Raw genomic sequence first — 16,103 nt, 5'->3', positions numbered from 1 at the left:
TTCTCTTGAGGTGTTCATCTGGCCTCAACTTGGACACCTCTGATGGGAGAGAGTTCACCACCTCCCAGGCAGTCCTTTCTGACTTTAGGCACCAATGGTGACTGTGCAGAGTGGCCAACTTCTCCCTGAAAGTGCATCCCCTCCCCATCTTCCTCCTCCCAACTCCTCTTGGCGTGAGGGCATCGGTACAGCAGGGGTTAATAACCGAGGGACTGGTGAGGCTTCCTGTGTATTGGGAGGTGGGGAGGGGCAATCAGGCAAGTGGGGTGGGGGGGAGCACTACCATTTCAGGGGCTAGTGGTATACGGGCTCTGGTCCCTTGGCAAAGTTGTCCAGCTCCAGAGCTCATTTTATGCCTCTGATGACTGGCGGGGGGAGAAGGGTGGGAGCGTACGGGGGGGAAAAGCCCCCTGGGGTGGCCCAGTAAGTCGTGGAGTGTCAGGGAAACACTCTGGCTGCCCCCAGCTAGGTGTGTGGAGGACCCAGGGATGGATCAGGGTAGGGGTATAGTTTGGAGGCAGAGTTTGCCCCTTGGGCAAAGCAGCTCCAGTGCCCCGGGTGGTCCTTGCTGTGGCAGCAGGAGTGCAGGGGAGAGGGGCCCTGTGAGCAGATATGTGCCGGGGTGAGGTCCGGATGTGTGCACCCAGTGCACATTTTGGTGTGTGTTGTGTAAAGACTGACTCTGGGGTACACTTGCGTGCCCCGAGAGGGTAGGCAAGTGTTCACATGTGTGCAGCAGGAGGGGGTTGTGGGGTGTCCTTCGTGTGTAAGGCCGCCAAGAGTGGGCGCGTGCAGGTGGCCCAAGGGGTACCACTGGCTGATTTGCATGGGGGTGAAGGCGTGAATAGGCGTCACTGTGTGTGCCTGAGTGTGGCAGGTCAGAGCTACATGCACGTCAGCAGGCAAACGTGTGTGGGGTCTGGGTGTGTGCAAACGTCCGTGTCTGTGTAAGGATGTCTATGTCTGTGTAAGGATGCCCGTGTGGGCTTTGGGCACAGTGGTACCTCTCTGAGGTCTGGACACGCACATCCGGGTGTGGATGGGGGGCCACGCACACGGAAAGGTTTATGTGCGTGCGTGTGAGGCCCGGGCCAAAGGCTCGGGTGGGAGTGTGGGTGTTGAAGGCATGTGTGAGCTTATGCTGGTGTCTGCATATGTGTGGGAGGTGGGCCTGTGGCTGTGTACGAGTAGGCTGCCTGCACACACACTCACATTCACATCCCAGGCTATCCCGACACCCTGAGATATGCCCCGGGGCCCTGTACAGACACACACACCCATGTGCAGATGTGTGCTCACTCTTGTCTGCAGACTTCCTGTGTTTCTGAGTGTGTTTTGAGCTGCTCCAGAGGACTGAAGCTGTCTGCTAAATGTGCGCAGGGCCCCTTCTCAGCTGGGCTCCGGTGCCCACGGGAGCCCAAGGATCCCCTGATTAGCTGGGATCTGCCTTTCAGGGCATGACCAAGGCTCAGCTCTGGGAGGACTGCGTCACAGGGTGCAGTGACATGGAGTTGAGATGTGACTCAGGCACTTAAAGTGAAAATAAAAGTGGTATTTTGCCCCGAGAGGAGATGGATATCATGCAGATTGGGTGCTGTGGGGGCGACTTGGCCCAGGGAGCCTTCGGGAGCCTTCTCAGCCCCACTGCCGGCCAGGACCGGGGCAGGGGCAGGATTTCAGGGGACAGGGAGCCCTGGTGTGGCCACGGGAGGAGAACCGAGGGTGGCAGGCATGGCCAGGCCTTGTCTAATCCGTTTCAGACCTCTCCCTTCTAGAACCATACGGGCTCCTAACCGTTTTTAGGTCTCACATTCCTCCAGGAATCTGACGAAAGTCTAAGTCTGCCTTCTCCAGAAGGAAGCGCAAACCTACGAAATGTCGCATGCATTGTCGGGAGCTTGCAGGACATTAGGAAGGCTGTGATGGGCTTAGGGTTACCGAGAATGAGGCTCCACACCTCTTTTAACCCATGGCTGGGTTAGAAACCCCGGGACATATTACTGAGCGGGTGGGGGTTTTGCTCCGCGCAGCAGCGTTAGGCCAGGCGCCCTGTGGGGCAGGTAGAGGTGGGCCCAGCACACGGCCCAGGCTCTGGATCTCACCATCCGTGGCTCTGCGACAGCGGCCAGACCACAGCCCCCTGTAGTCTGGAGATAAAAAAAAAAAAAAAAAAAAAAAGGCTGTGGTGGTGAAATAAGGTGGCACGCGTGAAGATGTGGCCTGGCACCCAGTGCGCCATCAGCAGGGGCTGCTGCTGGAATCATTGTTGCCCTCAAAGGCTGGGCAGGCTGGAGCCCTCGGCCGGGGCCTGCCACATGTTTACCTTCTGTCTGGAGTTTGCCCAGCTTGGGGGAGGGGCCTGACCAAGCTCCTCTTCTGCTGGGAGAAGCGAGGAAGATGCCCGCAGGGCCCAGCCTTGGATGCTTGACCCACAGTCCCTGCCAGCTGGGACACTGCGGTCACCATGCAGGAGCTGAGTCCCTTATTCCAGGAACCCGCTTCAGATCACTGGCAGGGGGCCTTGGAGAGGCAGCTGGGTTGGTCCTGCGAGGGGACATGGGAGTCTTTGGACCTCCCGCAGGGCCCTGGGCTGCCCAGCTGGAGAGGAGGGCGTGTGCCTCTCGAGGGCTTCCTGAAGCCCTACTCGGTGAGGACTGGCTTATGATGCAGGCCTTCTAGGAGCCCAGGATGGGGTGGGCTACAGATGTAAGAGAAGCTGTCTCTCTCCCACCTGCCGGTCAGTCAGCTGGGTGGGGTGCGGTCTGGGCAGAGCTCTCAGCAGAGCCTGACTTCTGGGAAGACCACGATCGGGGCAAGGGGTCAGGTTCCAGGAGGCTGGGAAAGGAGGATATCTCTTCCAGCCGTTGACATTCTCTGGGCTTTGGAATCCCACTTCTAGGAGAGGTTAGGGAGGCAGAGAATTGCTCTGCAGCCGTCCAGAAAGAGCCTCCGAAGGAGATTTTACTTGAGAGAGGGAGAGGGAGGGAGACTGGAGAGCGAGCACAGCCCACTCTTTCTCTAGAAACTGGGATCTGAAATTGACTCAAGGGTAGTGTTGGGCGGAGGGAGGGCTCCAGGGGTCAGCCAGGTCGGCAGAGGGATGGACCAGAGCTAGCTCCGGAGCCCCCTGCCCGCTCTTACGCCGTCAGCTGTGTATCAGGAGCTGGGCTTGGGCCGGGGTGACCAGTGGGGGACATGGGGCCTAGAGGCTGCTCCCCACACTGGGGGGCCAGCATCCTGGGTGCTTAGGATCCCGCGTGACATGCAAGCTCTAACGTCTGCCAGTGTGCTCCACAATCCCATCCTTCCCCAGCTGAGCTGTTAGGAGCCTCAATGGGGTAATGTTGGGGAGAGGAAACACCTGGCCGTCCATACACCACCCAAAGGTGGAGGTACACTTGCATTTTGCTTCGAATAACCTCATATTCACAGCGCTTTGGGGCCGGTGAAGCACCTCTCCAGCCATTAGCTCGTCTCTGAGGGAGGCAGAGGGCTTACTCACCCACCTGCCGGATGAGCAGACTGAGGCTTGAGAAGGTGGAATGGCCGCTGTGCCGGTGTCTGGCACCCGGGACATGGTGGGGAGACGGTTCATGATAGGGACCCCTCTCGCTTCTGTGTTGGGGAATGCTCCCAGGGAAGAGGGGCCATGACCTTCTGGGTAAGAGAACGCCGAGCTGAGGCTTATGTTCAAACATGATTCTGCCTCGAATTTACCGGGCCCCCCTGTGTGGATCCCTGGTCCTTTGTGAGCCCCAACTTTACCATCTGTAAAATGGGGATCAGAATAATTCTGCAGATGCGGAAATGCCCCATGAGAGGTATTGCCCTCCTTAGCTTCCCTCTGTGGGGGACACACATGGGAAATTTCAGACGCAAAGAACATCAGAACTGGAAGGACCGTCCACACTCGCTATTTATAACCTAGATGGTGGGACCAACACCCAGAGAGAAATAGCCCAAGGCCACAGGGAGAGGCAGTGGCAAAGCCAAGGTAGGGGACCAGATCGTTCTCAGGGGCCAAAAGCCAAGGATGGGAAGTTGGAGGGGGGGGGGCAGGTCTTCAAGGTGGGGAGGGGTGACGGGAACAGGGAAAGGGACAGACTTTCCTTCCTCCCCCTCCGAGCCATCCGAGCGGCAGGCACGCACATGTTCTGGTGCATGCCGCAGCCCTCCACCCCCGCACAGCCACCCCCACACAGGCTGAGACACACTGACACTCTGCTGAGCCTCCCTCCTGCCCGCCTGCCTCCCTGCACAAGCACACAGTGACACTGCTGCCAGCACCCCTGCAGTCTGGGGCCCCGGCCCTCAGTGGGGTGAGGCCAGAGCCTTGGAATGCAATGCCTGCATCCGGTTACACGCGCACGCGCGCGCACACACACACGCACACACCGGTTCCAAGAGGGCATCCAGCCCAGGTCTACCTCCCAGCGCAGGGGGAGCAAGATGATGCTGGCTGCGCTCCTGGGCTCCCCCGCCCTGCCCTTCCCTCTTCTTGTGCAGGCCCCTTTGCCACGGTCCACCCTCTCCAGCATGCATGTTGCCTGTGTTGCATTCTGAGCTTCTGAGCTTCTCTGGGGCACAGTAGGAAGCCTGCGTCCCTGGCCAGGCTGGCGCAGCCCCCAGAGGCCCAGCCAGGCATGGCTGGCCCCAAGGCATCAGGTGGGGCCCCTGGAACTTTCCTTGCCGGAGAAGGTTGAGGGCCTTGGGGTCACGTAAAAGGAGAAACATGTCTGTGACTCTTGCCTCCCGGCAACAGGTATTTCCTGAGCACACACTCAGTCCCACTCAGAGTACTGGAGTGAGGAGTGCTCCTTTGTCTTACGGATGGGGAACCAAGGCCCAGAGAGGGCCAGGGCCTTGCCCAAGGTCGCACAGGCCAATAGCACACAAGAATAGGGCACGCCAGCCTCTTTCTTGTCTGGTGCTTGGCTCTAGTGTCTCTCTCTGAACTTCTAGAAGGCTTCAGGGTGTGCAGGTGGATGGAGCCTGAGGAGGAAGCAGGCCCTCATCATCCCCCCTGCTTCTGTCCGTTCAGGTCCTCTCTCCAAGGTCTGTGAATATCATTCTATTTCCCTTTTTGTAACCCATTCAAGAAAACCCATGCACAGCCAAAACAAGGAATATGTTAGGACTTCTGTTGGTTCACTGTTCCCTGTGGCAAACAGAATCTTCTGGTTCCCAGACCTTCTGTGTCCCCCACAAGACTTCTGCTGGGTTGGCATGGGGCAGGCCTGTGGGGTGTGGGACAGTGAGTCCCTGGCAGCGGGCGGCTACAGCCCAGGATGGGAGGAGGGAGATGTAAGGTTTCAGTAATAAGGTCCTAGAATTTTCTGGCTGCGAAATGCTATAGTCTGTGGGGTTCTGGGCCGAGCTGCTGTAGCGAACTGGGGAGAAGAGAGAGAACACGAAACAAATGGGGCCCCTAGCCCCCACAGCCCCATCTCCTCTGATCTATTTGCCACTTGGAGACCTGCATAGCTGTCTTTTTAAGAAATAACTAAGGGGCGCCTGGGTGGCTCAGTCGGTTAAGCGTCCAACTTCGGCCCAGGTCACGATCTTGCAGCTCGTGGGTTCGAGCCCCATGTCGGGCTCTGTGCTGACAGTTCAGAACCTGGAGCCTGCTTCAGATTCTGTGTCTCCTTCTCTCTCTGTTCCTCCCCTGTTCATGCTCTCTCTCTCTCTCAAAAATAAATAAAGATTAGAAAATAATTATAATAATAATAAAAAGAACTAAGAAGAAAGAAAGAGCGGGTTTAAAAATGATCGACAGTTGACCTCACAGATAGGCAAACTGAGGCCCCAAAAGGTGAAGGGATTTGCTTAAAGCACTCGAAGGGGTTATTACGGAAACAGGATATCCCTTTTGTTTCTCGACAGATCTGACCCCAGCTTTTTAACTGGTCTGGAAATCTAGGAGCCCTCAGAGAATCTCATAGGACCCCCCGGCACTTTCCTAGAAAAACGCTTCACTACAACCCACTGCAAGGGTGTATTATTTCTCAAAGATCCCTCTGCCCTAAAGTCCATCTGTGGACCCAAGGTGAGGGCCGCCTCTAATCTGAGAATGTGAGGTATTGGAGAGAGCAACCGACAAGGAGTCAGGAGTCCTGGGTTCAAGGGCTTGACCTCAGTTTCTACATCTGTGGAATGGGGAAAAAGTCGACGTCACTGGGAAGATATCACTGGGCACACCAGCTCCTGACGCGGTCACATGTGGCCCACCCCGTGGCCCCTCTGATGGCCAGACATCCTGACTCCATGTGCTCGGGCATCCATACCCCCAGGCCTTCCTCTCTGCTGAGTGATCAGATCAGCTAACTTGGGCTGTGAGTTACCACCAAGAGGTTCCGGACCCTGATGCTCTGACAGATAACGGTTCCTGTTGACCTGGAACTTTCTGGAATCACCCCAGCTCATCTCAGAGAGGTGGAATGCTTAGGTATTTTAACTGAGGGTGAGGAGACTTTCCCGAGGAGACTGGACTTTGATTATGAGTTGCCTGTCACGTAGCATCCAAGCAACATGATGAGTAGCTAGAAACTCGGGACTGGAATTCTGGAGGCAGGAGGGGCTATACAGAAGCAGGTTTCAATCTTGCATGATGGTCAGTGGCTTTTACTATCTGCAGGGGTGGTGGGGTCACAGATCCTTTGTGAAGCTGATGGAAGATATGCATCCTCTGCCCAGGATAATACGCAGACACAGAGTCATTTTGTTTAAATTTTATGTATGCTCATGACTGCCCAGACCCTCCCCAGAGATCCCAGCTGATGCCCTGGTGGAGGGGCTGGAGGGAGGTGGTAAGAGGACGGTGGAGAGAGAACGGGGAGAAATGATCTGGGGGGAGATGAGCAGGGGAAGGCACTGGCAGCAGGGCAAGGTCCCAGGGAGAGTGCAGCCACCTAGAAACAAAAAGGGAGGTGGGCCAGATGTCTCCTGGTGTAGGACAGGCAAGGGGGAGCAGGCCCACTGGGGCTGCAGGGGCGGGGGGGAGGGGCACTGGGTGGGCGGGCCTGGCACAGCTTTTTCCAGGGAGCCCGGGGGTGGGCACCAGATTGTGGTGGGTTCATGGAGTGTGGGAGGTGGAAAGAGGAGGCAGCGGATGTCGGACACTTGTTCTGGAAGTTTGGCAGCAAAGAGGGAGGAAGGAAATGGCCCAAGCTGTTGGGTCGAGAGAGAAGTTCTTGGTTTTCAATTTAAAAATTTGGGGGGGGGGGAGCAGAATGGTTATTTATTTTTCCAGAATAAGGGAGACCTGTTGTGTGTTTGAGGAAGCAGCCAGTGAACAGAAGACCCTAGTACTTGTCGGGACCCCTGACAATCAGACCCCCTAAGGAGTCCAGAGTGGAGGGGGATGCGGGTTCTGTGACTGTGCTGTTTCCAGAAGGCCCCCAGAAACTGTCTTCTGTCTGCTGAGACCCACGGGCATGCCCTGGGCTCTGGGCAGCTCGGGGTAAAGGTGGGGAGGTTTACTTTAGAGGAAGTTGTCTTGGGTAGCAGGAACCTCTCCCCATCCCTGTGTAGGAGAGACTTCTCCCAAATGGCCCAGGGGGAAGTGTGGCTGCGGGTCCTCATCCCCATCTTTCAAATGGGGAAACTGAGGCCCAGAGGATAAGAAGCTCGTAGCCAAGCTGGGCGAGGACCCAGGTCTCTCAAGCCCCCCCTCGAATGCTCCCCGTGCTCACCTGGCTTCAACGTCAGCATTCTGGGCTGGTTCAGGCCAGAGAGAGTGGTGAGCCCCCCGTGGGCTGACAGCCAGCAACTCCCAGGACACCGAGCCTGCCAGGCAGCCAGAAAGCAATTTCCCAGTGTGAATCTTGCTTTTCACGGCCCATTAGCACGTTCCCACATTCTCAGCCATGCTGGACCCACTCTCACCGTGCCCTCTCCATCTGTCTGTTGGAGAGCAGGGCCTCCCTGCCTGCCTGTGCCCCCCCCCCCCCCGCCCCCACAGGGGCACGCTGCTCTGCCCTGGGGAGCAGCCCTTCCCCTCCTCACCGTGGCCCCCACAACCTCCTCTCCTGACTTCCTCCTTCTCTGAGCTTGGCAAACAGGGTCCATTTTGTTTCTGATGAAGCCAGCTGTTCTCATCACTTCGTAGATAATGATGCCTATAAAAGGCGATGTTTCTTGAGCATTTACTAGACTCCAGGGACTGTGCTAAAGCTATTGCATACCTTATTATCTCATTGAATCCTTGAAACAACTGCACAGGGTGAGTACTATTCCTGGCTACACTTCACAGGGGAGGAAACAGGCTTACTGAGGTTAAGGGGCTTGCTGGTGAGTGGCGGCACCATGATTTGAACTCTGGTTGGTCTGGTTCGGGAATGCCTGTTCTTCTAGAACTTCGCTATCCAACACGGTGGTCACTAGCCATGTATAGCTGTTCGAATGAAATAAAATAAAAAAATTCAGTTCTTCAGTCCTCCGAGCCGCATTGCAAGTGCTCTATGAGCCTATGAAGCTAGCGGCTGCCGCGTTGGACGACACGGAATATTTGCACCATCCCAGAACATTCTGTTGGACGGTGCTGGTATAGAATATTAAAGATGGAGAGGGCTCTGTGCTATTTCGCCTCATCCACACCCCGACTCCCGTGCTGCAGATAAAGAAGGGGAGGCCTGTGTTGGGGCAGACCTCTGCCCAAGACCTCCCAGCAGGGCTGAGAGCTGCGATTCTGTCCCTTCTGGGTCTGTCTGTCTCACAGACACACCCCTCCCTGACCACATTCTGTGACCTGCTTTCCCTTCCTCTCAGGACCCCTGGTCACTCCCTTTCACGCTGACCTCCCCATCTTGGCCTCCTCCCCTCTCTGCCCTGTCCTGTTTCCAAGCCCCTGCCCATCGACCTGCCAGCCGGATATGATAATTCCCACTTCACAGGGCTGCTGTGTTCAAGAAGGAGCTTAGTGGTGCACATGCATTTGAAAGGAGGATGCCTTCTGGGTATGTGGGAGGCTGGTGCCCTCTGGACCAGTAGCTCTGAACTGGTTTTGATAAACTCCTCCCTCTGAGCTGCTGCTAAAAGCTATGCATCCTTGCCCCAGAAAAAAATGCACATACCTACTTTCAGAGGCGCAGGATGTCCTTTAGGGGGTACACGGCCCCTGCAGCAGCCCTCCCCATGTTAGAACCTAGTTAGGACCCCCAGCTAGAAGCTGAGACTTACCCAAAAGCTTGGGGCTGTGTTCCAGGAAGGAAGTTTAGCAAATGTGCCTTCTACTGTTTTATAGCTGTGGCTCCTAGGTTCTCAGCTCCTGAGGCAGAGCCCAGGCTCACGCGCCTGTCAAGCCACCCTGCACAGAAGTACATGTGCCAGCCCCTTCAGTGCTGATGTCCGGAGACAGGGCATCTAGGAGGACTCCCGCAGAGGGCAGGAAGGACAGCCCAGTTGGCTGGGAAACTATCACCTGAACCCGTGTGTTCAATGAAAATACAGATCCCCTGTGCCTCTGCCCAGAGGTTCTGATTTGGTAGGTCTGGATGGGGCCTTGGGATATGTATTTTAAAAATACCCCCAGGGGATTCCTGAGCAACCAGTTCGACAACCATTGGTCTAAGGTCTTTACCTGGAATGGATTTTTTTACTTAGTTTTTTCTACTTCTTACTTAGCATTTATTTCTTTAGCGGAGAAATTATGTCTATCCCTCTTTTCCTGTCTTCCTCCCACCACCCTTCCATCCCTCCATCCCTCGCTCCCATATTAATTGAACTCCAGGCTCCAGACCGGACATGGGCTAGATGCTGGTCACTGGGGCAAGACTCCGCCCTGCACCCAGGAGCTTACAGCCTCTCTCCTTCCCTGCCCCCTGATCTCACTGGGGCTCTCCAACCTTTCCCAGAGGGGCCACCTTAAACACTCTGTCCCTTGGGGCCTTTGAGAATCGTGGACTCCAGCTGGGCAGGGACCTGAAGGTCTTTAGGCCCGTCCGCCTGTCTGTCTGTCGTCTCTTTGAGAGATGAGTTGTGCCCTACCTTCTTCAGATGCCTGTTCCTATTCCTAACACCTCCGATGGAAAATCCCCTTCCCGGTCTCGTTTCAGTCCCTCCCACTGCGAATTCAATCCACCTCCTGTTTCTGCAAGTAACATTTATGGAAGCCCTATGGGCAGTAGACATTGGGTTCCCCGGGCACAGGCACGTGGAGCAGCAAGTGAAAGTCCTGGCCCTCAGGAACTTACCGTCAGGTGGGAGGGACAGGAGGAGCAACCAGCCGTGAACTTGGGCTAGATGGGTGGGTGTGGAGTGCTCTGGGAGCACAGGCCAGGCACCCAGGTCTTGCTGCTTTCCTGGGTGTGTGTGTGGGGTGGGCGGGGGGGTCGGGGTGGGGGGACAGCGTGGTGCCCACCTCAAGGAAGGTCCATTGTTGTGTGAGACTTTCTACTTGCCCAGGAATTCTGGCCTTCTAGGGCTTTCCTAGAGGTCGCATTTCCTGGTCTCCAGCCCCCTCCTGGCACTTTCTTCCTCATCCCTCCTCAGTCTCCCACCCTCTCCATTCATGCTGCCCAGACGTGAAACCAGTGACACGGGGCCCAGGGTGTACGTAGGGAGGGTGTCTGTGCCAGCCTGCAGGCCTCCTGGGCTTGGACCTACCCGTACGCTGAGGATAGGGCATCAGCGTTGGAGGATGTGGCCACGTCAGGAACCTGGGTGTGGCGGGCTCCCTTGGTGAGGGAGAGCAAATACCAGAGTTCCAGACCTAGCCCTGCCTACAGCTAGCTGCGCGAGTCTTCTACGCTGAGCTCCCAGAGTCTTGAGCTCTACTCTTGACTTAAGGAACCCGACTCTGCATTTCGATAAGACACCCTGGTGATTCACATACACCTTAAAACTGGGATGGGCACCTGGGTGGCTGTTGAGCACTGAGGGTTGACCCTTGATTTCATCTCAGGTCTTGATCCCAGGGTCTGGGACCGAACCTTGCGCTGGGCTCCATGATGAGCGTGAAGTCTGCTTAAGATTTTCTCTCTTTGTCTCCCTCTGCCCCCACCCCCCACCCCGCTTGTGCATGGTCTCTCTCTGTCTTTCTCTCAAATACAAAATAAAAATTAAAATAAAATAAAATAAAATTGGGAAAACCTGCCCACAGACTTGCTTCTTGCCTTTAGTCTGTGGTTAGGGGGCTAAGGGTGGTGCCTACGGTCAGTGTCCAGCTCCTTAGGGGCAGGGAAGGTTTATCGTCTGTGACATGAAGGAGTTGGACCAGATGACCTTTGTGGGAGGGGGTATGACATAGTTCTTGGCTACAAGATCTAACCCTCAAACTAGTTTTGTTTGGCCAGATCCTCTGTTTAAAAAAATTATTTTTAAGAATAAGGTGCCAGTCTTTAAAAACTGGGAATTTTCACATACATATCCAGACTTCTGGCTTTTCTCAAAAAGTTGAACAATCTGGGACATGGGCCACACTCCACATGGCAGTAATCAATGTCCCCATGCAAGCGCTGAAACTTATCCCTCGCTCCAGATTGTTTCCCAGCCACTGATACTTTGAGGGTCAAGTCTCAGAAGCCTCTTAAAACATGTGAAAAGAGGCTCAGCCTTAATCAATATGAGACTCACAGATCAAACCTAAGCTTAGTTGCCATTTTCCACCTGTCTCACTAGCAAAGACAAAAAAGCTTGATGATACACTGTTGATGTGGGCGAGGGAAATGGTCCCCTCACAAACTAGAGAAAGTAGGTTGGTACAATCTCTAAGATGGATAATCTCTCATTATCTGTTGAAATTACCGATAACACCTACCCTTTGACCAAGGAACACCGTTTCTCAAAGTTTATCCACAGACAGCTGCACACAAGACAAAAGTAATTCTAAGGCACACATAGAAGGTTAGTCATTGTTTGTAATATGGTTTGAACTAACCTAATTGCCCAGCGATAGGGGACTGGCTAGGTAAATTATAGGACAGCCACATGAATAAATAATGAGGAGCTCTTTATGTGACGATTTGTTTTTTGTGTTTTTTAAAGATTTTTAAAATCTTTGTTTATTTTTGAGAGAGAGAAAGAGAGAGAGAGAGAGAGAGAGAGAGAGAGAGAGAGAGAGAGCAGGGTAGGGGCAGAGAGAGAAGGAGAGAGAGAATCCCGAGCAGACTCTATACCTGGTGTGGGGCTCGAACCCACGAATTGTGGGATCATGACCTGAGCCGAGATCAAGAGTCGGATGCTCAACCAACTGAGCCACCCAGGTACCCCTCTTGTAACATATACAATTTGGAAGGAGTATCTCCAAGATATCTACCGAAAAAAGGTAGGGTGAATGGGTGCCTGGGTGGCTCAGTCGGTTAAGCATCAGACTCTTGGTTTCTGCTCAGGTCATGATCCCATGGCTTGTGGTTTGGAGGCCCGGGTCGGGCTCTGCGCTGACAGCACAGAGCCTGCTTGGGATTCTCTCTCTCCCTCTCTCTCTCTCTGCCCCTCCCCTGCTCACCATCTCCCCCTCTCTTTCTCAAAATACATAAATAGACTTTAAAAAAAAAAAGGAGGGTGCAGAATAGTCTGCAAGTTCCAGTACCTTTGTGTGGGGGAGAGTATTTGTGGACAGCTGCTCAAGGACCTGGTAACACTAGCTGTCCCTGGGGACGGGACCTCGGAGACTGGGGTACAGGGGTGGGAGGGAGTCTTTCCAATATTTTGAACTTTGAACCGTGTTGATGTGTTACCTACTCAAAGAATGAAAAAGTAAAATCTTTCAGAGACCGGGATGCTATGATTCTCACACTACACGATTCAAATGTTTTACAACTTGGAGAGCCCAACTTATTACAACTCTGCAAGGTTTGTCTCTCGTGAGGCCAAGGCCCTGATAATCTGCTACCAGTGGTTCTCCCAGGTCTCCAGCCCTGCCCCGTCCCTGAATCAGGCCACAGTTGTCCTTGGGAGCTCCTGCAGCCCCGCAGGAGGTCTCCCTAGCCAGCATGGTACAGACGCATGGGCTTTGGTCTGTCCCAGCGATGCGTCCCTTGGGCCCTTCCTTACCCCCTGCGCCTTCTCTGTCCTTCCAGGGGAGCCTTCTCGGTGGTGCGCAGGTGTGTGAAGGTGCTGGCTGGCCAGGAGTATGCTGCTAAGATCATCAACACCAAGAAGCTGTCGGCCAGAGGTAGGTAGCAGACATATGCCTCGCCCGCCCTCTGGGGTTCTTGCTACCCTCTACCCCTTGGGTTAGAGCCAGGACCTGGGTCTGTCCCCCTGGGTGATGCTGCAGGAGGGAGCTGCTTCCTCCTGTGGGTATTATGAGGGCAGACCTCTCCATTTTCCTTCCTTCGGGGATCTAGACCGGAGGCCATGGCCTCTCTGCCTCCCACCCAGATGAAGGCAAAGGCTCCAGGTAGGACTTCCTTTCCCTGTTTTTCTGCCACTTGCTCCCTCTCTCATCTCCAGACCTCTGCACCCACCATTCCCTCTGCTGGGACTCCCTCACCTGGCTCCTTACAAGCCTGATCCTTTCTAAATCTTCAGGTCGCAGCTCAATGTCCCATCCTTTGAGAGGCTTCCCTGACCCCCAAATCTGAGGGGTCTCCCCTATTTGATATGTTATTACTGTTTACCTTTGTGGCTTTACCCCAACCTGGACTTATCCCATTGACTGACTTGGTCCCTGATTTCACATCCATCTTGCCTCTTGACTCTAAGCTCCAAGAGGGTAGGGATGGGTCTCAGTCCCTGCTATTTCCAGTACCTAGGATAGCACCCAACACACCCCAGTGCTCTACTAGAGGCCAGCTAACGCCAAGTACATTCTGCTGCAGCCACGCAAATCCACTCTCTTATCCCTAAATTTTCCCTAGAACGGTGGCTCCCCAAACTGTCCTCACCCCGGGACCCCCGGAGAGCTTCCAAAACTCCTGATGCTTGGCTCCTACCCACCGAGGTTGTGATTTAATCCGTGTGAGGTGGGACCTGGGTTTGGAAGAGATCCCCGGGTCATTCCAGTTCGGAAATGGTCCTAGACAAGCAGCATCCGCGTCACCAGGAGATCGTTAGAAAGGCTTCTTGTTTCTAGCCTTAAGGAATCAGGATGTGCATTTTAACAAGGTGCACTGGTGATCCGTGTGGACACTGGAACTTGGAAAGCCTGCCCAGGAGCCTTGCTTCTTGCCCTGAGCACGTGGTTAGAGCGGGAAGGGCAGTAACCATGGTCAGTGGGTTGGGGAAGGTTATCTTCAAAACTCCAATTCCTGCTCTGAATGGTGTCTAGCTGCCTTGGGGGTCCCCTGGAGGCGAAGGGAATTCTGTTGGGTGAGGCAGGTGCAGGTGCAGCCTGGGGGACGCCGAGCGAGGGGCTGGCATAGTGTCCAGGGGTTTGCCCGGCATAGGCAGCAGCTGCGTCTGGGCTGGAGCCCAGCAGGTGTGGGGTTCACGGAGGCTGTTACAGGATGTTCACATTGTCTCCCGCAGGCCTCCCAGCAGGCCCTGTGTTGACTGTGTGTTGCTGCCTTTCATCCCCCGGCTCAGTGCTGCTGGGAGCCCAGCGCTTTCTCCTAGTCACTGAGTTCCCCCATAGGCAGCCAGTGTCCTGCTGGGAGAAGAGGCTGGGGGTGTGTGTGTGTGGATTCTCTGAGGGTCCCTGAACCTGCCAGGATGGCACACATTCAGCTTGAAAGCTGGTGTGGAAGGGTGACACCTGTGGAAAGTCTGGAGCCAGAGCCAGGGGCAGGGGTCAGGGCGGGCAGGAAGGCCACAGGAATGCTGGGGTTTGCCTTGCATGCTGTGTGACTAATGGCACTCTAGTGCCCTCTCTGTGCTTTATGTCTCTAGTGATCAAAGGAGACGTCCCAATCCCTGAGATACAGTGGGGGCAAGATTAGAGCCATGACTCGGGATGGCAAGTTGAGGTAGCTCCAAAATGAGGGAGGGTCAGGAACCAATGTCTTCCCTGGATGCTGGGGCTCTTGGGCAGTTCACTGCCCTCTCTCTCTCTCTCTCTCTCTCACACACACTCACACACACGCACACACACACACACACACACACACACACACTGACAGGAAGAGACAGATGTTTATGGGGGAGAATGGAAAGGGCATTGCCTCTTTTCTGGAAGGTAGAACTAAGCATTCCTCGGGCAGTGTAGACTCTGGGCCATGCCAGGAGGAAACTGCCAGGCACGCTGTCATTCTCTGGCGATTTGTTGAGGCTCTGAAATCCTTAGAGGAAGGTGGTCCAGGCCTAGGTGAGCGCGGAGGGTGGGAGTGGGGAGGTTCTCCGGGGAACCTTCTCAAAGAAGTCTGCCAACTGCCAACGCTCCTGTCCCCAGCGGGAGGGGAGGAGAAGAGCGGCTTTTCACAGGTTTCTTTGTTTGCCACTCATGGTGCCCGGGGTGGGGAGCAGTGTGATGCTGAATATTTGGCAACGTACCCTAAGCTTCTCCTGCTGGCACTCCCGGTGACTTTGGCAGCTCCCCGCAGGGGCCATGCCCACCCGGAGCATCCGTCCTCCCCTGGGCGGGGGCTGTGGCTTCCCCTTCCCTTTCCCCACCAGGGTCAGCCTCTCCTGCTGTTGCATGGCTCCCCAACCCAGGAGATGTTTTCTTGTATGTATTTTAAAACTACTCTTTAAAAAAAAATGTGTATTTATTTTGAGAGAGAGACAGAAAGAGCGCAGGGGAGAGGCAGGGAGAAAGAGGAGAGAGAGAACCTCAAACAGGTTCCTTGTCAGCGCTAAGCCTGACATGGGGCTCAGACTCACGAACGATGAGATCATGACCTGAGCTGAAATCGAGAGTTGGACGCTTAACCGACTGAGCCACCCAGGCGCCCCAAAACTACTCTTTTAAATAAGATACTTATAGTATAAACAGTTCCAAGGAGCCATAGAGACATGGAACAGAAAGTACAAATTTTGCCTGTCCCAGGCCCTGCTGAATCCCCTTGGGAGCGGTTAAAAAAATGCAGCTGCCCTAGTTCTACCCCAGAGGGTTGGATTCAGTAGGTGAGGCCCAGACTCCTATCAGCAGTGATGATAGCTAGTATATGCCGGCGAGAACTCCCTGCCAGGGGCTCCAGATGCTTCCTAGCCCCAGCCTCACCCAGCACACAGAAAAAAGTCATTAGGGGTGCCTGGGTGGCTCAGTCGGGTAAGCAGCCAACTCG

The 16,103-nt window shown here is 54.9% G+C and overlaps 1 protein-coding gene across 3 annotated transcripts in view; it reads left to right on the top strand.

Annotated features, from left to right (window-relative positions):
• CAMK2A (calcium/calmodulin dependent protein kinase II alpha) overlaps positions 1 to 16,103 on the top strand; it is a 62,147-nt gene that overhangs the window by 613 nt on the left and 45,431 nt on the right. For all 3 annotated transcript variants that reach the window (XM_060634691.3, XM_060634692.3, XM_060634693.3), the window contains exon 2: positions 13,017 to 13,111. In XM_060634691.3, the coding sequence (XP_060490674.1) occupies positions 13,017 to 13,111 (95 nt within the window). The remainder of the gene's footprint in view (positions 1 to 13,016; positions 13,112 to 16,103) is intronic.

This window comes from Panthera onca, chromosome A1 (assembly GCF_046562875.1).
Source record: "Panthera onca isolate mPanOnc1 chromosome A1, mPanOnc1 haplotype 2, whole genome shotgun sequence".
Lineage (NCBI taxonomy): Eukaryota > Metazoa > Chordata > Mammalia > Carnivora > Felidae > Panthera > Panthera onca.
This window is presented reverse-complemented; position numbering and strand designations above follow the sequence as displayed.